Genomic DNA, 21,982 nt, shown 5'->3' with positions numbered 1-21,982 from the left:
ATCTTGTAATCTGTATATTATAAAATTGCTGGTTGAATTAGGATTGTGAAAAGTAGTTTTTGTGATTTTGCAATTTTGATCTAGAATTTGTAGCATCCAATTCAGAAGAATTTTAGCCAACGCCTCATCAGTGGCATTTTCTCCACTTTTAGTAGTAAAAAATGGCTGATGGGATCACTTTTACACAGAAGCTGTAATGGACTATGATTTTGTTATGGGCCCGTGTCATATACAGCCAATACTTGTTTCAATCATTTCACAAAATACCGCTAAGTAATGTACAGTTATTGCACTTGGATCTACAGGATCAAGGTGTTGTATGGTCAACCTTTTCATATTTAAAAGTACGAGGATAAAGTTTTAACAACACGTATTAAATTGTGGACAACACCTCAATTTTTCTTTCCTCAAGGTTATAAAAAAACAGATGTCTATGTCACATTGTAGCAACTACACCTCAGCCACACGTACCTAAAAGTGCATTTTTGCCATCATCATCAGGAAGAAACCTTTTATCTACTGCACAGACAAGTATGTGATCTGGGAGAGATGGATTCTTCACTCCGACTAATAGAAATCCTGATGGAACCTCAACCTGTTCTTTGCAGAGCGACACCAATCGCAAGTCTTTCCCTGCTTGGCAGAACCCTGAAATGAATCAGAATAGCTCTATGACAACTGTCCTCTAACTAGGAAATTCAAAAAAGTGTACATCTGGGCAAAACATAAGAATCATCCTTTAAATCTCTGCAATGCATGCGCATTTCCCCAGGTTTTAGATCTTTGAAAATGCTCCACATACAGAAATAATCCTGTTGATCTGCCACAAATCTAGTGTGCTCATAAATTCCTGTTTATCCAACATAGTGCTTCAGATGCACCAACACCACCAAGTGGTGCCCTGCTCAATTCTCTTGTGCTGGACTACAGAATACCTCCAACCCTCATCTCCATGACATAAGGGGACATGGCTCTGTGATCCAGCAAGGGAGAGCTCTGGCAGGGATGGCAACACTGCTTGGGATTTTAGTGCAACAGATGCAGACCTGTCAGCTCCAGAAAGTAGCAGCTCACTGGATTTCTGGCAGGATCAACAGGTATCTTTCTGTACTTGCAGAGCCTCTAAAGGAGACAAATGTACGTACAGTTTTTTTTTATTAACATTTTTATTTTTCCCATACATACACTAAAAATTAAGGAAATTGAGAAAAATATTAAAATGTAAAAAAGGGTTTTCTTCGCAGGCAGAATATTAAAGTAGATCGAAACCCAATTGCTAAAGCGTACATAAGCTTCAACATGTTAATGTCATTTAAAAGTTGTTTCCTAATTTAAATCTGCAGTTTTTATTAAATACCTGGCGATCTGCCATGTAGGTCCTTTGTTCAGGCACTTTTTTGTTAAGGGGTGACAACTGTCTATAAATTGTGTTCCTGTATTGTCATCCTATCACATACACCCCTTGTTGAGCCTACAAGCGGCCATGCTGACACGCATGGCACTGGAATGCTTCACTGTTGCCACCATCAGGAAGCTGATCCTCAGCAATGATGTGCTTTCGACTCTGGTGCATTGCATTAGACCAGGGAGTGACTGGAAGAGGCTGAAAAAGATCAGCAGCACTAAAGTGATATATATGATATAAAAAAAAGTTGGAAACAGTATTTTGTGGGATAAAAAAAATAATCAAAACATGGCAATTGTTAATGCTACACAGTGCTTAAGCAAGCAAAATGTTTTATTTCAGTTAGGGTTAAAGCGCTACTTTATTCAGATAAAGTACAGTATATTACCTATAATAGTGCAAAATAAACTGACTTGAAGATAAAACTAACACTTACCTACAGGGGTGCATGATTCCTATTGCTTGACATCCAGGACATAAAGTTTCAGGCGCCAGGCAGGTGTTTTCTTCCCCTCTATATTTGGCCCTGCTGTGGGCAAGCAGGGCTAAATGTAGAGCGGGGAAGCCACCACTTGTTTTGTACAAGTGATACAAAATAGCTGCCCAGATCACTTGTAGCAGCCTCCTTGTACCCCCGCCATGGTTTTTGGGATCCCCCGCTCTTCTGGGAGACCGGTATCATGGCTTGACTTTAGGATGGAGAGGGGGGAGCAGACCGGAGAATGTCTGGTCTCCAATCTGCTCCGTGTGAGCAGTGAGAAAGGAGCGCTGTACTCAACACTTCCTTTGTCAGCTATCACAAGCAAGGCTGCACAGGAGATTGAGCACAAAGCTGTGCTCGTTCTTCAGTATTGGAGGACAGGCTCCATTAAGAGAACCTATCACCTCCAAACGCCATCACATAGGGGCTTTTGCCCTTGTGTGATAGCAATAAAGTTAAGTGAAAAAAGTGAGTTAAAAAAAAAGATTTAAAAAAAAAAAAGATAAAAAACCTGAATGCGAATGTAGGGCATTGTGTGCGAGTGCTGCCCCCATTCCACTGTGTGCCATATTGTGGTAGCCGGGCAGCCGCGCTCTCTAACACACACAACGTACATTAAAAGGCAAGTTCACTTTCCCAAGTAATTTGGGAAAATGGAATAACCCACTCAACCCTTACCCCCTTCTCCTCCCCTCCTATACTTAGTGGCAAAAGGTCCTTCCCTTCTGCCGATACAGGTGTACTATCCCTACCCTGTACTGCCGTCCAGCGCAGCCCTGGTCTATGGATTTTTCATTTCACTCGCAAATTGCGAGAACTTATTGGTCAGTGTAGTCACCTGACTGACCACTGAGAAGTGTTTCTTAGCAGGATTAAATACGGTTTTAGTTAAAATTAGTTTTTGTATCACGACAAGTACATAGTCATGAGGGATAAATAGATTGGGCCCCCCTTTTAGTCCATGGACAAGTAGTTTTTTAAAAACATCCACACCCATTATCTACTTATGCTATCAGTATAAGAAAAGCCAATATGCAACTTAACACCCGACATCCTGCAAAGTGCTGTGTCTGCCCCCTCAACTCATGCTGACAACAGTTACTTATTCAGAATAAAGGAAACTTCCAACTGCACTATGGAAGCAAAGGATTATCTGGTTCAGACCAGCTCAGCAGGAAGATGGAATACACATGGGTTGTTGACATTCCAAATTCCTAACCATTAGACGCATGGGAACTGAATATAAATCACTTTTTTTTCTTAAAACTTTACTGCACTTGTGTTATGACACTAGTATAAAAGGCAAATCCTGCTTAGGGAAGTTATCCTTCAACACACAATGCACAGAATAAAGCATGCCACAAGTGCATTGCACTCTATGGGGTGCAAATCCTAAAACAAAAAGCAACTTAAAGTGTAATTCCACTTTTGCAGCTAAATTGGGATAACACCTATTTTATATTTGTTACATGTTCCTATTCACATAATATAACTTTATACCAACTGCTGCTTACATTTTTTTCAAGTGATTGATAAGAAATCCTACCTGGTGCCTCCTGATGTAATGGTAAGGAGGGGGCTGTTCACAGTTATGTTTACTCTAATTAACCCTGTCTTAAAGACTTGAGGTATTGTATGCCAATAAGAGGAAGCTCAGTCTGGCCATCAGTCTACTCACCCGGTAACGGGTGTGTGCAATGGTCGGGTCTTTTCTGCCCGTGCGTGCCCGCTAGGGGGCGCGCGCGAGCAGAAAAAAATTGCCGTCTGGAGACGGCAACCCGCAGATGTAGCAGTGCCGTCCGTCCGTTTTTTTACTACGGGCGGACGGCAAGAGGTTAAAAGGTAAGAAATATATTCTTAAAAAAATAATATAAGGTATGCTGTGTGAATGGGAACACACATAGTGGAGTTTTCCCAAATTTGACTGCAAAAGTGAAGCTACCCTTTTAGCTGGCCATACACTGTTAGTATTTTCCCATTCAGCCCTGTGGTTGCTCAATGACAACAAAACTCTGGATTCCACCATCCACACTAACAGCATGGATGGGGAAATCCCCCTGCTGGGCTATTGTATTCTGACAGCAGCTATCAGAATACCCAAACAGGTACTGCCACTAATTACAGTCACTATTTGGCTTAACATGTTTGGACCAGCTCCTTTGACAAAAGTATACAGAAAAAATGGGCGGGGAGGGGGGTTTGGGGCACACACAGTTTGAACTTGGCCACAGTTCAAACTGTGAAAACACAGTGAAATTAAAGCCAAATTAAAATTTTCTTACTTCTGGATAAAGTGGGCAAGCATTAGAAACAGTTGGGTTTTATAAATCTCGGGTTGCAGAAAGATTTCAGCATTCAAAAGCAAGTGATCTTATAGGCAGGACCTTACCATCTACAGTGCAAGAGCCCTCTGGAGGTGGCTTCTGCGTGTAGGGCAATGGAGGACTATTCGAATCAGACAGATCGTCAACATCATCATCGCCGTCGTCCATTTCACACACTGTCTGGCTGTTAGAGAAATCCAGGCTGCCATTCTGAGTGTACCGCTGGGCAAAATCCTTATCCAGTTCCTCTAGTTTTGGCTTTACATCAACACCTTATGATGAAGAAAAACAATGAACAAGGAAACAAAGGAACACACCTTAAAAAGGCAAGGTTTGTTCCATCTAGGTAAAAGTTGTGACTTTGATCATGGCTTGTATACATGGCTATTGTATAACTGGGGTTATGTAAGGCATTGCCATGAACAATAGTGTGTGTGCTAATGCAATAACTTATGCCATCATATCATGTATATTAATAATTTAGTAAGAATAGAAATGGTTTATATGCATTAACAAATATATAACGCTCAACTATTATTTGGGTTTTGGTTGTTCAATAGTAATGATTACACACCATCAGGTATTTAGAGTTAACTGTTCACCTTACAGGGGATATTGGCCCTCATTTCCTGTCCTTGTGACCCTACAGGGACACACTTTTTCAAATGCTGCTAATAATCTCTTGTGATATGATTCCAAATTAGACAATATTAGTAATGCTTTTCATGCTAGTAAATAAACTATTGTGTAGCGGAAATCTTCCATGTTACTTACCGTCTGGAGTGAATGTGGAATTGTCTGCATTAAGATAAAGCTGTGAGAACACTGGCCGTGGAACTACACTGTTACATCTTAGGGAGGCTTCTATTGAATTGTGAAGAGCTTCCTCAAACTGGGCAGATTTCAGCTGCCCTGCATATGAGTTCCCCATGACCTGTTAGAAGAAACATTGACAAAATGTAAACCTAAACTTGAAAATTATTTTAAAGCACAAATCCAGCCAAAAAGCTAAATACAATTTTGAAATCTAGATTTATTTCTGAGCAGAGAGTTTTGTGATCTAGGCAACCTAATAGAAAAGTATAGCCAGGTCCTTGGCAGCAACAGCTACAGTTTGGCAAAAAAAAAATCCTAACCTACCAATTTGACAAAGTAGGTGATGACATTATCCTTTTGCTAACTTGGCTCTCCGCTTCGGTCAGTGTTTTTATGATTGGCACGTGTGCACTGCAGCAGAGCCTGATTGGCAAGTAGTTGTGGCATATCTCCTATTTTTAGAGCTGCTGTACAAGTGACTGATGGTGCTTTGTCATATCTGCAGGTCAGTTTCAGTCAACATAAAACTAACTGGACACGTAAATTTTCTAGCACATGTCAACATTAATCATTCAAGAAGCATTATTCAAAATATTACTATTTAGATAGTTGCTTGACTGTGCCAGGCTTCAAGGTTTCAGAATTAGAGAACAAGCATGCAAGTACAAAAGTCAGATCAGAGGAACCTTTCTCAACCAGGGTGCCTACTAGCTTCCTCAGGGGTGCATCAAAATTTTCACACAGCATCATGCCTTCCCATGGTGTAGGCAGGCCAACCACTAATCCAGGGAGGGCGGGGCCCATTCACTAAAGAATTAATTTTTGCCCCTGTCCAGGCCTGCATTGATTCCTACTCTCTGCCATAGCTGCAGCTCTTGATGTGATGGTAGGACTGACGTGAAGGACACTGACGTGAAGGGGGGACAAGACCTTTGTTGTTTTGTTTTTGCATAGCTTGAATTAACAGTCTGGTATGGATTGGAGGGACGACACCATTTTTACAAGGTAGATTGGGGTGCCTCAAGATTTCAAAGGGTGCCATGACTGAAAAATTGTTAGGAAACACTCAGTGTAATCATGTCTATAAACTGGGCCTTGTAACTCACAAAGCATTTAAAAATACCTTGCTTAGTGCAACACGCAAGTTGCAATATTGTTCACCTTCTGAAAATGCTAGCTGCCTTGCTACTTCTGGCTCCTAAAATAAGCCTACAGCTGGATGTCCAACTAATGAGACCTGCAAAGTCCATTAATATAAAAATGTTTGTTTCTTCTTCACATTTGAAATATACCTTCCACAGATTTATCGTCAATAAGCATTTCATAGGCAGCTTAAAAGGTATATGTAAACCTGATCGCAAGTACGATCTGCCTGTCCAAGACGGGCAGATCGTACTAGCTTTTAATTAGCTTACAACCATCGCAAGACAAAAGTCTTGCGATGATTGTAAGGTGTATGGGCACCTTAACAGTGAATTCTATTATTGGTTCCATTTTGGTCTGTTAAATATATCATTAAACAAGGTTATGTTATTTATGTTCTTTGAGTAACAATACCTGTTGGTCCTGCCAAAAAGCCTGTACTATCCTGTGCGACTTGGCAAGGTTATCTCAAACACTATTTTCAGCCTTGTTCAGTTCACCAACACCTCTCCACTATGTTATGGAGATGGGGAGTGGGGAAAGATTTGTAGTTCTAATACTTCCTCGGGTGACAAATCTAGGCCTAAAAAAAAAACAAAAAACCCTTATGCAGCCGCTACTTCTAAAGACTGATACGCTGCAAAATACATTTTTGTTACTGGTTTAAGTGCAATTACTATTGTAACCCCTAACCTAAATGTTCTTTATAATTTAAGCCTCAATTTTCCTACCAAGATCTACAGTAAGTCTGAAAAGCAGTTTGGTATATTATCTAGCCCTTGTCAGCTCTCCTTCTCGAGCCCCATCTGTTATTTGTAGGTGGAGAAAGGAAATTGTGTTTCTTAATACTGGGCAGGTGGTCAGCAAAAAGAAGCCAGGGGATATGTCACAATAATGAGTAACACAAGGCGAGATAATGAATCAGAGCTAAACAGGACAAACAAAGATTTGGAAAGTACGGAGGAGGCACGTGTGATGTGGTCAAGAACATCACAGGGGACTTGTCGGAAGACTCTTCAAATCTATTTGTTGCACAGCTGTTCCCATCTTCATTTACATAAATAGCATGACGACTTAAAGATCTCCAACAGCTCCAGCAATGGCCAAGCTAATCAAGAGGAGAATTGGAGCTTTTCTTGGCTGTAGAGCTTTATAGTGTAAACACACTACATTACTGTGCTTAGAAGTAATGTATCATCATGATGTTCTGAGTGAAAGGGGAATACAGATAGGGCTCTTAGATAAAACACAATACCAAATGAGATGCACACAGGAGGTGCCAACTAGTCATGATAATGACTATACTATCATGGCCCAAACATGGGAATAACCTTCCATCTTGAAAATATTAGACTTTAACATTCACATGCCATGTACAATGCATACGCATACCTTGCAGCTGAAGGAGGAAAGACACTTTTTTATATCTCTCATTTATTAACAATATCAAATTATAAGTGTTGTAAATTTTAAACGGCAAAAAACACATTTTGATCGTGTGATGTGTATTAAAGGCCTATGACTTATTTCAATAAACTGGTATCACCTGATAAAATTAATAGAGTACAGCTCTATGTGATCACATGGAAAACCCTGAACACATCATATGGGATACGACAGAATAGGTGGTTTCAGAAGAAATCTTTATTGGCCTATTATTATTATATCTATACATTGGTGTAGGCAATACCCAAATGTTACAGATTTCACTGCATGCAAAAAAGTAATTGTCTAATATTTCTGTCCAGGACACAGGTTGATCGGAACAGATCTCTTAATGTTTTGGGAGACCTGCCAGTAAGAGCCGCTGGGACTCCGCTAAGCCAACAAGCTTCACATAATGCCTAGTATTAGATTAGAACTAAAATATAAAACAATACATTACAGTAATACTAAAAGCATATCCAAACCCAAAAGTAGGGCTGCAGCTAACGATTATATTCAAAATCGATTAGTTAGCCGATTAAGTTTGATTAATTGGATTTAAAAAAAATAAATGGCTCCAGTGATGGATTACTAGTTTGTATTGAGATTGTAGTCCATCACAGGAGCAAGCTTGGAGTGGTGCAAGAAAGAAAAACAAAGAAAAAAGTATGGTGTGCAATATAATGAAATACAAAATGTAAAATTATACAGCAATCAATGCAGAATGGCACCGGCTATAGAGGACTATAAATCCCAGCAATAATACATTATACAGCGCAATGCAGAATACCACCAGCTATAGAGCAATTGACGTATTCCATCATCGATTAATCGACTTGGTTGTTGCAGCCCTACCCAAAAGCAAAGAAAAAAAAATATTGTAGCTTACCAATCTTTAGATGTGATGGCTGCATTAGGCAGGTGAATGTAAAACACAAAAGCAGTGGCTGGGAGTAACTTTCTCCTTCAGGTCCCTTTGCTGACTGACAGCAGGCATTGGGCGGGTGCAATACCCAGCCTGCTATTGGCTATAGCAATTTGAAATAGCCAATAGCAGGCTGGCTATCGCTCCCACGCACTGCCTGTAGTGTTTACATTTAGCAGCCTCAGCAGGCAGCTGTCATTCCCCAGCTAAAGTTATTGAAGTGGAAAGGTGACACTAGGGGTGGAAAGGTGACACTAATAGACCCCCTAATGTCACCTTAAAGAGAATCGGTCATCTCCAATGTGCTATCACATAGGGGGTTTGTGAACCCCCCCTTCCCCCCACCCATGTGATAGCAAGGAAGTTAAAAATAAAGTTAAATGAAAATAAAATATTTTTTATATAATATTTTATAACATTTTATTTAAATAAAGTTAAATAAAAATAAATATCAAAACAAAAATATAGTGTCCCCAGTGAACACGCATATACTAACGGAAACAGAAGTCGCTCGGTGCACCTATGTACAAAAACGACAATTGCGCTACATATGTCAGGTATCACCACGTGTGCCAATTAAAACTAACTGAAAATTGCAACTGTCGTTAAGTATAAAATCTTTAAACTTCGTTTACCAAAAAAAAAAACTGGCTCCTACCTTTAGTTGGCTCCTTGATTCAAAGCAAATTTGTCAAGCTCTGGTGTTAGACTACCAGATTTACTATCAGAGTCAGGTGGACTGACCACTGTAAGCACCCGTCAGTGTTAAATGGTTTGTCTTAACCCATCTGCCACTTTTGCCAGATGCTGCATTTAAGGCTAGGTTCACACTTGCGCAATCTGTGACTGTGCGGCAATCGTGCAGGAAACCACACGGATTGCCGAGCGGTCACGGAGCCACCCACCACAGCCGATGGCGGTGCCATTATTTTCTAAAGGCACCTCAGTCACACCAGGCGGATCGCATGGTTTCCCGCTGCGATTCCGCCTGTGCAATTGAACACAATCACAGCTACAAAAAAAAAGAAGGAAAAAAGCCACGCGTCATGTACCATTTTTCAGCGACTGCTGCGCGGATTTAGCCCCATTGAAATTAACGGCGCCGCGCATCAACCACAGTGTGCATACAAAGACAATTGTACGTCCCGGGATCGCTCAGATCTGAACCTACCCCAAGAATGGTAATCTGCAACATATACATTTTTTTTTCTTTTGAGTTTAGATTTTGACTTTTAGACCTAATCCCCAACAGTGTCCATGTTAAACTGTAACAATACACCACAAAACAGAATACAAATGTCATCAGATAAACGAGAGCTTAGACCCAGTAGAAAACAATTTAACCAAATCAAAAATGCCATGGTTGAGTCAAAGCATTTGAAAAAAAGATTGAGGTCATGATATCTATGGCCAATTCATCCTAACACATTCGTAAAGTTCAATACGCTATAATTAAAGCAATCCATTCCCATATAAAACATGCCAGGGATGAGAACTTTCTTTGCCCTAAAAATTCCAGCAATTCTTCTGCAAAGTAAACAAATACAGGCAAGAATGCACAGAGCTTGGTGATGACTGCAAGCACTCCGAATGCCAAATCCAGCGTACCATAAAGGCCAATGTGAACTGGAAGTGCCAAACAAAACATGCATACAGCAGAGGCAAAGGGACCATTAACCTTTCTAAACAAAACATGACCTAACCCAACACAGAAGACAAAGAGGAGCTGTGTTTTATGAAGTGATGACTTGGCAGCATTACACAATTCACCATGACTAAAAGCTACTATAGTGTACATCATGGCTTATAATAAACAAAAAGGTTAACCTTACACCTTAATCTCTTTGTATCTAATAAAACCAAAATTGGGCCGATTTTAAAAGGAGTCTAAAATGATTTTCCATCTATAAAGCTTTGAACATTTATCAAGGCAAGCAAAGACAAAATGGAAATTTATGATCAATATTCTGCATTAAAGCAAACTTGTGATTTACTCATTAAGGTCAAAGCTACAGGTTTGCTTAAATGCCACCCTTCCGATTGTGTTTTCGTCCGATAATCGCAAGGTTGATGGGCAGTGTACAACCGCAAATACTGTACAATCATACGACTTTTGACTTTCAAGCAGGTTTGAAAACTTTGGTCGATCGTACGATTTTCGCAAGGTTAGTGGCGTTTCCATACATCAAAAATTGTACGATCTACACTGTTCATGCGCAAACGAAAATACGTGCAGTCGATTACCGCAATTCGTCCAGGTGCTTTTCTTTAATTACGGCTAATTGAACCTTTGCGATAAATCGGGGCATGATGGAACCGCCGTACGACGGTTCGATCATCGGACGAAAAGTTTTGTACGATAATCGTAAGGTGTATTGCCAGCTTTAGGATGACTAGTTTAATTTGCTTTTTTAAAGAAGCAAACTAGCCCCCATTAAAATAAAATGGATAAGGATGAGCATTTTGTCTTCCAGGAGCAATAGTTCATACATTTCCCCTACACATTTAAAGTGACACATTCTGCACCAGCCATGACACACAAGCAACAAAAGGTTAAGAGCTCAGCAGGAATGGACTTAGGACCACATATGCAACAGACTGCAGTAGTTGAAGTCTGGGTTGAATGACCTGACAACTTACATTTGAAGTCAAAACTTTATAAATAAAAAAAAATCCTGTTGGATAGACTAGCGAAGGGCTAAAGCTGTCTTTTTTTGCAATCTCTGTCTCATTAGGAAGATTAACCTCCACTTGTCTTGTAGACTCAACTGGAAATGAGAGGGTCTCTTTACAATGTGAGGAAAAACCCCTTTAAGACAATTAAGTTATGTAATGCTAAAGCTAAACTGCACAGCCTCTTATCATTGCTGGAAATATAATGTTTCAAAATCCTATCTATTAGGTGTACTGGAAATATGTAGATGAATGTCAAAGTTTGTAACACCTGTTATGATTACTGGATGTACCACTTGCTATACCAACTACAAAGTTTAAAAGGCATCAATGTTTATGGGTTTTTTTGTTCCATTAAAACACAGAGAATCATTTTATTTAAAAAAAATATCAACAGTCAAACCATACGAGCAGAATAAGCAGAAATGTTCTTGTCGTGAACTGGCAGTTCTGAGTGTTTAGAATATGCAGCAACATCAGACAATCTTGAGTTAATACAGCCAACTTGGCCAAGGGAAAGTGGATTTCATTCTCATCTGTTGCTACATTCTACAATATTAACTGCATGACATTTGGCAAAGTAGAATTGTTTCTTAAAAGAAAAGGAAACCTTCCTTAGATAATAGCGGAGGCTTAGCTTATTGCTTTACCTCATAAAAACGTTTTACAAACAGATCTACAAAAGAATTCAAGAGATCGGTGCAAAGAAACGAAATCCACTCTATGGTGTCCTGTTGACCTCATTAAGCTCTTCAATGACGTTCAATTGTGACGTGGAGAACAAAGCCAGCCTTCAACTGACTATGGTCAGCAGAAGGCAATCAGACATGCAGGCCAATCTTTGGCACCTGTGCTAAATGCCAGGTCCCTCAAGCAACCGTTCATGTTTACCTATGCAGGGGAGGTGTGTGCTGGCCCATGCAACAAAGCCTGTACTGAACAGAAATAATATTTTCATCAATTGAAATCAGAAAAATAATGCATGCTAATTTAACCCTACTGTATATTGGCTAAATTTGGGTTAAAAATAGCTGGTGAATACTAATCAGAAGCCAGTAATAGGCCGTATCACTCACATCTTTCAAGCTATACTCCGATGCTTTACCAGTGGAGGTTGACTTCCCATTAACCTATCTTGGTAACGCATTATCAATGCTTTAGTGATCTAACTGTAGTACACAAAAAAAACACTGCACTCCAACAGGTAGCTACATCATGTCAACACTATGGTGCTGCATGATGCACAGCATGAAACTAAAAAGGTATTGCACTCAGAACACAACACCATTCTAGTATTATGTGGCTGGCCTCTGTTGTGTAATATGGTGCTATTGTGCATTTAGCAACATTGCTCCCTTGTTTCTGTTAAAATGGAAATAATTAGGACTTCAAGATGGAGGGCATTACTGGAATAGTGTATAAAAAGACATGTACCCAAGCTTGGTCTAGGTGGAGAACATTCACTAATCTCTCACATATAATCTGTATAAAACACAGAATATTTGTGTTAAAAGAAAACAGAATTATGTAAACTCAAGCAGTTACGGTGTCCCCTTCCACTGCAAAAACAGGCCCCTGCGCCTATAAAACTCACAAGACTGACTTGGAATAGCATGAATCATTATATCACTGTACATAGCATTCTTTCGTTTCATTTTTCAAAGTAAAATATAAAGCTAGCAGACAATGCATAAAAAAAGAAAAAATCGCATGGGGCAAGTTCATTTGCAAACATAACATTCCATGTGCCAAGCCGTGTATCAGGAGAATCAGGTTATTTTGTCTAGTCAGATGAATAACAGACTAAATTAAGTTTATTCATGGCTAGGATACAGGTTCATGGCCAGGATCCAGGTTACATGACCAATCATAAGCCAGTCATGCAGATACAACCTTTCCAAAGCTGCAACACAAACTAAACATAATTAGGCTGCTAAATCAGTTTTTAAAGGTACATCATAAGAATTAGTGTTCAGTTAATGACCGGGAATCTACTGAAGCCAACAACCTTCAACCCTCACAAATGTGTAGACCAAGGATGTACGTGACCCAAGGACACTGTGATCGTGTTCAGCAGATTATACAGAACACACATCAAAATCTGGAAAGCAGCCAAATAGGATGCTAAAATGAAAACATAGTCCACAGTTTGTTTTAACACTTCTCTCAGAACACAAAGGGGAGAATTTATAAAAACTGGAGCAGACAGAATCCGGAGTAGTTGCCTGTGGCAACCAATCGGCTTCTCTTTTCAGTTTGTTCAATTAAGGTTTAAAATTAAAAGAGAAAATTTGATAGGTTGCCATGAGCATCTGCTTCAGTTTTTAGAAATGTCCTCAAAGATGTCTGCTGCTATAATTAAGTTAACCAAAATATTCCCTAATTACTATTGATACTAAACATTTATTTTGCAGGTTTCGTGTAATGAACATTTACAGAGTCAAAAAAACTCGGACTCATCAGGTGCAAAAATTAAGCCAGTGGGTTGCAAATATCTCAATTAAAAATATTACCTGCCAGCTATAGGCCAAAAACAACCCTTTCCCTAAGCACGCACACACGCGCGCACACACACACACACACACACAAACACACGCACACGCACTTTATTTTATTAGGTACACCTGTTCAATTGCTTGGTAACACAGATTGTTAAATCAGCCAATCAATGCATTTAGGCATCTAGACACGGTGAAGACGGTTGCTGAAGTTCAAACCGAGCATCAGAATGGGGGATTTAAGTGACTTTGAACGTGGCATGGTTGTTGGTGCCTAATGGGCTGGTCTGAGTATTTAAAAAAACTGCTAATCTACTGGGATTTTCACGCACAACCATATTTAGGGTTTACAGAGATGATATAAAGGCACCAGCAACTCGAATAACCACTCGTTACAACAAAGGTCTGCAGAATACCATCTCTGAACGCACAACACGTCGAACCTTGAAGCAGATCGGCTACAGCAGCAGAAGACGGGTGCCACTCCTGTCAGCTAAGAACAGGAAACGGAGGCTACAATTCGCACAGGCTCACGAAAATTGGGCAATAGAAGATTGGAAAAACATTGCCTGGTCTAAGGAATCCCGATTTCAGCTGTGATATTCAGATGGTCGGATCAGAATTTGGTATAAACATGAAAGCATGGATCCATCCTGCCTTGCATCAATGGTTCAGGCTGGTGGTGGTGGTAGTGAAGGTGTAATGGTGCGGGGCATATTTTCTTGGCACACTTTGGGCCCCTTAGTACCAATTGAGCATCAATTAAACGCCATGGCCTACCTGTTGCTGACCATGTCCATCTCTTTATGACTACAGTGTACCCATCTTCTGATGGCTACTTCCAGCAGGATAATGCACCATATCACAAAGCTCACATCATGTCAAACTGGTTTCTTGAGCATGACAATAAGTTTGCTTTCACCAGATCTCAATCCAACAGAGCACCTTTGGGATGTGGTGGAACGAGAGAATCGCATCATGCATGTGCAGCCGACAAATCTGCAGCAACTGCATGATGCTATCATGTCAATATGGACCAAAATCTCAGAGGAATGTTTCCAACACCTTGTTGAATCTATGCAATGAAGAATTAAGGCCATTCTGAAGGTAAGAGGGGGGTCCAACCCGGTACTAGCAAGGTGTACCTAATAAAGCGTCCGGTGAGTGTATATATACATGCATACACACACACACATACATGCATGCATACACACACACGCATACATACATGCATACATACACAGATGGCCCTCGGTTTACAATGGTTCAATTTGCACCGATTCAAAATAGCACACTTTTCTGGGAGTGTTGTAAATTGAAACAAAATATATAATGTATGTCAATGGGAAGTGAGGTTCCAGACCTCTCTCAAAACAAGGAATGGTTCTAAATAGGAATTGGTGTAAACTGAAACTCAGTAAATAATGTAGGCCAGTGGAAAGTGAGAAAGTTAGGTTTCAAGCCTCTCTCATTGACATGACATAATACAGGTACATAGTATTTGCAGCAGCTTTAAATAAAATTTACCTGTATTGTATTTTGATAAAGGTCTAGAACATAACTACCTTGCTTCCCATTGACTTGCATTATATAATGGGTTTCAATTTACACCGGTTTCTATTTACAAATATACCCTCAGGAACCTAACCCCACTGTAAATTGAGAGCTACTTGTAGATCAATTATTCCATCCTCATTTCAAACACTGACTGAAACCTGGGATGGAGACATACAAAACCATACTTACCTGAAGCTCCAAGCCAGGTCTGTCACAGCGCTCCCTCCAGCCCCTCTCCTTCTACGCTGCAGCGTTGGAATGTTCCTCAGCATCCTCACGTCTATAAGCTATGTATAGAACGTGATGACTTACGAGACCTTAGACCGCTGCAGAGTAGTGGAAGAGGCGCTGGAAGGAGCGGTCTAAGACCCTAGACAAGAATGATCACTTAAGACTTGCAGGGCAGGGGTAGCCCTACTGCAAGGGTTAATCAAAGTTTTCCCCTGGAGTTCTCCTTTAATTCACTACTCTTACTCATTTACTTCTGCGAGTAAAATCCCATTTTGAATTACTCAACTCTGTAAACAGGCCATTTACAACAGAGGTTAAAGTGAATGCAAGTGCAAGTTTTTTTAAAACATTTTTGGATTAAGCAGGGAAGGGTTAAAAAAACCCACCAAACAGGGTATGTATGGTGTCCGTGTCTCACTTGGGAGATTACCTTCACTTTCTGTCCTTGAGATCCACGAGGAAAGAGAAAAATTCCCATCAAAATATTTGTCTCAGCCCTATTTAACATCCTTTTTTTGCTCTGGTGGCAATGCTAAAATTTTACAATTCCCCTCACCTTTTTGTTTGGTGACTTTGGTCACCGGGACAAAGGGGTGAATCTCCCCAGCAGGGACAAATACAGCACTAAAACATGAGAAGGTATAAACCTTCCCCAATCTATTCAAAAGTAAATACACTACTTTTTATGGAGGAAATGGAAAAAAACTAAAATCGAGAGTTTACAAAGTGTGTTTATTGGACTACCGTGTTTCCCCGAAAGTAAGACCTACCCCGAAAGTAAGACCTAGCACTATCTTCAGGGATTTCTGTAATATAAGACCTACCCCGAAAATAAGACCTAGTTCGGTGGTAGGTCTTATATTACAGAGATCCGGTAGGTCTTATCACGCCGCCTTCCCCCAGCCAGGTAAGACATCCCCCGAAAATAAGACCTAGTGTCTTATTTCGTGCAAAAAAAAAAATAAGACAGTGTCTTATTTTCGGGGAAACACGGTATGTAATGCATGCACATAATATGGGATAAATCCATTACATACAATTCACAATAGAAGATGGACAACAAAACTCAATACATATTTTACACCTACCTTTGTCTTTTCACTTGAACAAGAGGATGGTCATGATTCCTTAGCTCTGGGTTAGTTAAAGGCACTCTATCAGGCCCTGAAAAAAAAGACAAAGTAACATGAGTACATTTATCAGCAAGCTCTGCCGTACAAGTAGTTGAAAAATACAGCCATGAAAGGCAATCACAACATGATATGGCCCTGTGGGAGAGACATGACAAAAAAAAAGGAATTCAGGAAGATTTTGCTACTTGTGCTTTAGAGCAATAATATGACTGGTGAGTAGTTATTATTATTATTATACAAGATTCATATAGCGCCAACAGTTTGCGCAGCGCTTTACAATACAGGGAAGACATTATAATTACAATACAATGCAAGTCAAGATGTTAAGGGGTGCCCTGCCCCTGAGGGCTTACAATCTAAGAGGCAATGTACATATACAGCCAGCTGCAAAAAAAACACACAAAACAAAAACTTTTAAGTAATCCTGGAGGTACAAGTGAATGTGCGGTAGAAAAACCTACTTTGGACCGATGCACTATTACCTAACACGGACCAACAAAAGTTGTATAAATGACAGTTATCTCAGTTTCTATGTAGGTGGTGGCACATTTTCTGCACATATTGTACATACAGACTATACAGCATTGGATCATTTTTATGCAAACCCCTGAAATGGCCTAAATAGAAAAACAAAAGCATTTAACAGCCAAAATCGAAGAGCTAAACTAGATCAGCAGTTTTAGGGCAGGTTCACACCATTTTCCGGAGCAGATCTGGTGCAGATCTGCTCCGGAAAATGGTGTGAACCTGCTTGCAGTTCCAGTGCATTCCAGACCCGACAAAATGAGACATGCAGTATTTTTCTGCTCTGGAACGGACTGTGCTGGTGTGAACAGAGGCCAGAAATAGCATAGGGATACATTAGGATGCATTTTGGGTCCGGAAACAATCTGGTCTGGAGATGATTTGGATGTGGTGTGAATGGGCCCTAAATCATATATTATTACTGAGGAATTGACCTCCTTACTGGCAATAGTCCATTTATGGCATGACGATTTCAAATAAATTGCTTAGCAGCATGAAATGCAAGATATCATTCATGAGGCTTATTATATACTATATTATTACTATTATACAGGATTTATATAGCGCCAACAGTTTGCGCAGCGCTTTACAATATAGGGAAGACATTATAATTACAATACAATTCAAAACAAGATGGTGAGGGCCCTGCCCCTGAGGGCTTACAATCTAAAAGGATATGCCCTGAAATGGCAGCCCAATAAAAATAGCTTATTGTGGGTGAACTTAGCTTTTTTTTTTCTTTATGATCAAGTAAATAAAGCCAATCAGATTCAGGTCAATAAGTTCTGGATTTAAAGACCCGCTATTCATTTTCAATTCTTTTCAGCCACAGAAAAAAACCAAAACCACAGGTGCTGAGTGCGGCAAAAAACCTCCTAGACCGCAATCTCTGGCTCCTGAATTCCACATTTAGCAATCAGGAAGTTTATACATATGCTTGCACATCTAAAATGGTAGTTGAATTTACAAAAATATTGAAGAAAAAAAAAAAGAGATAGCTAGATACACACATACTGAGAACAGTACATAGTCAAGGAGCAGTCTAAACCATTGAGGTGATAACAAATTAGCCAACAGCAGAAAAACGTTACAGCTGCACCAAATCCTCTAAATCAATTCCTCAAATAAAAGGGGAAAAAAATCAATTTAAGGAATTCTCTGTAGACCTGCATTCTGCCATGCAATGGGTGGCCTTGCCTCTCTGCCAACATGAAGATGATCACAGATGGCCAATAAGGTCAAAGTATAGTGCTTCTTTGAAAACAGTAGGCTTTCACAGAGATTTTAATGATTCCAAACTGCAACAACTGTAATCCAATCCTGCTATTCAATGGCCTAAATGAGCATTTACCTCTCGACACGTGCTGCACACTTCACCTGCTAGTGGAGATATTAGTATTTAGTATAATCAGATGAAAATACACAATGACCTTTACCCCTTGGGCCACGGGGCTTAATTGACAGCACATTTTCCTAAATGTCCGGATCCCTTTTGTTGTCACTTGCTCTTTCATCTATTATTTAAAGCATTATACCAGTAGCAAAGCCTTCTCAGTTGTGTTTCATTCATTCTGAGCACAGCTTTTAAAAGGGCAGCCAGAGATCTGTGTGGCACTGCTTGCCACGCGTATGGTGTATAAGCTGCTTAGTATCACAATACACAAAAAACATCTACTACATCAAAGCAAACTATTTGGATTAAGACCACAAGGCTATCAATTAACCTACATTTCTGAAGATAATATTTATGACATTGATAATATAAACAATTAGAAACTGTAAAAAGATTGACAAGAGCCTACACACACAAAAAAAATTAAAAAATCAAAAAAATCCTATGGCCATAGTTTATACAAAGAAAAAGCAAATGCTTCCCAAATAAATACAACCTGTTGGAGATAAAACTGAGAATAATAGAAAGAGACCACCTTGACAGAAGAAGCAGCAAACGGCTATCTCACTTTTCATTACCTTTAGATTATGATACACAATCCATCTTTGTTCTTTTTCAAACTGAACTGCTTACTCTTGATTTCTAACAGTATAGCCTTGTCTGTTCCACAACCACTCCACTAATCACCAACGCTTCCTGAATCACCATTTGCTGGCAGCAGCAGTTCACTCAAGACTCATCCATCTTATAAAGCCTGGAGTGACAAGATGCTCTTAGTAGAGAACATATATTGTGGTGAGTGAGCACCAGATAACATCTCCAGGAACTGCCTTCAGAGGGTGTCCTGACTGACACTGCAACCATAAACCTTTCAAAGGCAAAAATCAAACAATGGTGAAGACAGAAACCTATCACAAATCAAGGCCAGATAAAGACTATTTGGTGACCGAGCTCACTCTTCTACTGAAGGTCAACTTCCTAGTTAGTAAGCCCTGTGAATGCAAAGTGACTAACAAAAGCTCCAGTGATGGCTTACAACGCATAATGCAGACCGTTACAAAAGCTAACAAATAACCACAAGCAATGGTCTAATATGCATGCACAATCTGTAAAAAACAGCTGAAAGTTAAAAAAAAGACTCTTGTATTGCCAAAGAATATGTGTTTATCTCAATGAAGGTGGGCAAACCGCTATACCAGCCTATCTTGGTGGAAGAGTGATGTGCCAAAAACATAATATGTGCTTAACATTTCCCACAACGTAATTAAATTATGAGTATTCAGCTGGCATTGGCTTAAACAGGCAGAAATCCTCTTATATCTAGGGTTAGATCTGTCACAAACTCAGGCAATTTAAATTTAGCATATCATGAAAAATGAATAAGCAGAAGTCATTGAAAATGGCTTGCCAAAAATAGGTAAATCCAGACATATTGGCAGCTGAAGGTATATGCAATACTTTTTCTGTCAAAATTCAGTTTGGTCCAGTCCCTTTCTACTTTCCAAGCGTCCCTATTGGTCAGCGAAGCCACCTAAAAAGTACTAACAGTGACGCTGAAGAGATGAGAAGAGAAGAGAAGAGCATGTGTTGAAACTTTGACTGGGAAAAGAAAATCAAGATCAACATGTTAAATTAGCTGTCTATACTGGATATCTGCATCTACTGATTGCTTTCACAAGCAATTTTCACAGAATTTTCACAGAAGGCAACCTTTGATTATATATTTTCCCATGCTTAGTCAGAAGTAACCAGTTTGTAACCAACACGCTGATGAACAGTGTTTTCTCTTTCAACTTGCCAATAGAAAGTACAGTCATCCTTTTAGTCTACCTCTCCTGAGCTTAAGAAACACCCCCCTTCCCCAGGTGTACTTGCCTAAAATGGGTGGCCATGGCCTGCAGGTATCTTTAGAGTCTCCCGACAGAATCTTTTTTACCCTGGCCATAACTGCAGCTCAGACTTCTATGAGGCATTCTCCCCAGCATCTCCTGGTCTCCAAAAGGGCCTTTATCTTTTAATATGGTGCACTGCCCCCTCTATAAATTTCCAATGGAAGAGCTGCTGATGACTGGCATATATAAAAAGAATACTTCCTCACATGTCCCTTCCATTTGGTTATGCCATCATTCGGTTATGTCACATGATCAAATGCAGAGGATGTGTGCATAGGCATTTTGCATTAGTCATCATCAGCTTTGCTGTTCATTTCTGCCATGGAGGATCCTCTGGCTACCTTAACATGCTACGACGGGCATCACTACATTTTTCACTTTTCTGTGATTGTTACTAGGGGGCAGTGGGGTGGGAAATAACGAGGGGACCTGGTTCATTTTCAATTGATCTTTCTTTAAAATTATTCAGCACAAAAAAGAAAAAAAATTAAATGTTCAAACAACTGGATATTCTTGTAGGGCAGATCATTCCTATTTTTTATGAAAATAATTAATTATGGAGATAGAATTTAATGACATTAATATTGTTAGATATAAGGGGCGTATGGTGGATTCATAGCATGCCATTTACTAGACCGCTGCATGGACGGAACGTTGACCATAGCTAAAAAAAAAACCCGGAAACAAAACTGTCAACGCAGAAACTGCATGCAGGTACACTGAAGTGAACCAGCCATGAAAGAAGTATAGACTGCCTTTGCAGGATTTCTGAAAATTCAATTTGACTGGCTGTGTCTGACCGAGGTACTTTCGTGTCACAAACACCGAACAATGCTTGTACTAAGTCAACTAATCATTCGAGCCATAGAATCAGAATGACAGCCAGGGACGTGCAATTCTCAAAAGGAGACTTAACAATACCACCTTCCTAATACTTTTAGTTAAATTGGTGTGAATTCACTTTTTTCATTTTGTATGGTATTTAAAAAAAAAACACTCTTCCCAGTGTGTCAGAGAACAGCATCTCCACAATTGGAATATCTAATGAACATCCAAACAGGCCAAAAACTGGATAATTCTGCAAGGAGACTGAAGCAGAAACTCTAGAAAAAGAAAGAAACTAAAAATGTTCCGTATAAATCCATTAACAGACAAGGTGTTTCAATTCTGCGTACAGCCACAGCCATGTCAGTACAACCTGACACAGAACCAAGTACAATACACTCAACCTAATACTGTTCACATCATTTATGGGTTAGCATGGATTTTACCGCTTACAATGACCACATGACCGTGGCTGATCTATTTGAGGACCTGTGCTGAAAAAAAAAAGTGCAGGCTGAAAATACTAGTTGCCTGACCGCAATACTGGCCAGATCTGTGACTCAAAAGTACAGTGGCACAGACCAACATCTAGCATTATGAACATCAGTCACCATGGCACAGATAGTAAAACAGTACTAAAATAATTTTTCTAGTTTCATGTGTATTGCTGAGGGAGAAGAGAGGTGGGGGGAGAGAGAGGGAAGGGAGAGAGAGAGAGAGAGAGAGAGAGAGAGAG

The 21,982-nt window shown here is 39.8% G+C and overlaps 1 protein-coding gene across 1 annotated transcript in view; it reads right to left on the bottom strand.

Moving 5' to 3' along the window:
• The window catches only part of LOC108797180 (GREB1-like protein), a gene marked incomplete at its 3' end in the record, with an annotated part of 78,307 nt that overhangs the window by 14,937 nt on the left and 41,388 nt on the right, over window positions 1-21,982 (bottom strand). The window contains exons 2-5 of the mRNA XM_018568754.1: window positions 9,351-9,507; window positions 4,985-5,144; window positions 4,276-4,482; window positions 472-648 (exon numbers count right to left, since the gene is read on the bottom strand). Of these exons, the coding sequence (XP_018424256.1) occupies window positions 472-648; window positions 4,276-4,482; window positions 4,985-5,144; window positions 9,351-9,507 (701 nt within the window). The remainder of the gene's footprint in view (window positions 1-471; window positions 649-4,275; window positions 4,483-4,984; window positions 5,145-9,350; window positions 9,508-21,982) is intronic.

The sequence above is a fragment of the Nanorana parkeri genome, unplaced genomic scaffold, assembly GCF_000935625.1.
Source record: "Nanorana parkeri isolate BGI_ZX_2015 unplaced genomic scaffold, ASM93562v1 scaffold1240, whole genome shotgun sequence".
Lineage (NCBI taxonomy): Eukaryota > Metazoa > Chordata > Amphibia > Anura > Dicroglossidae > Nanorana > Nanorana parkeri.
This window is presented reverse-complemented; position numbering and strand designations above follow the sequence as displayed.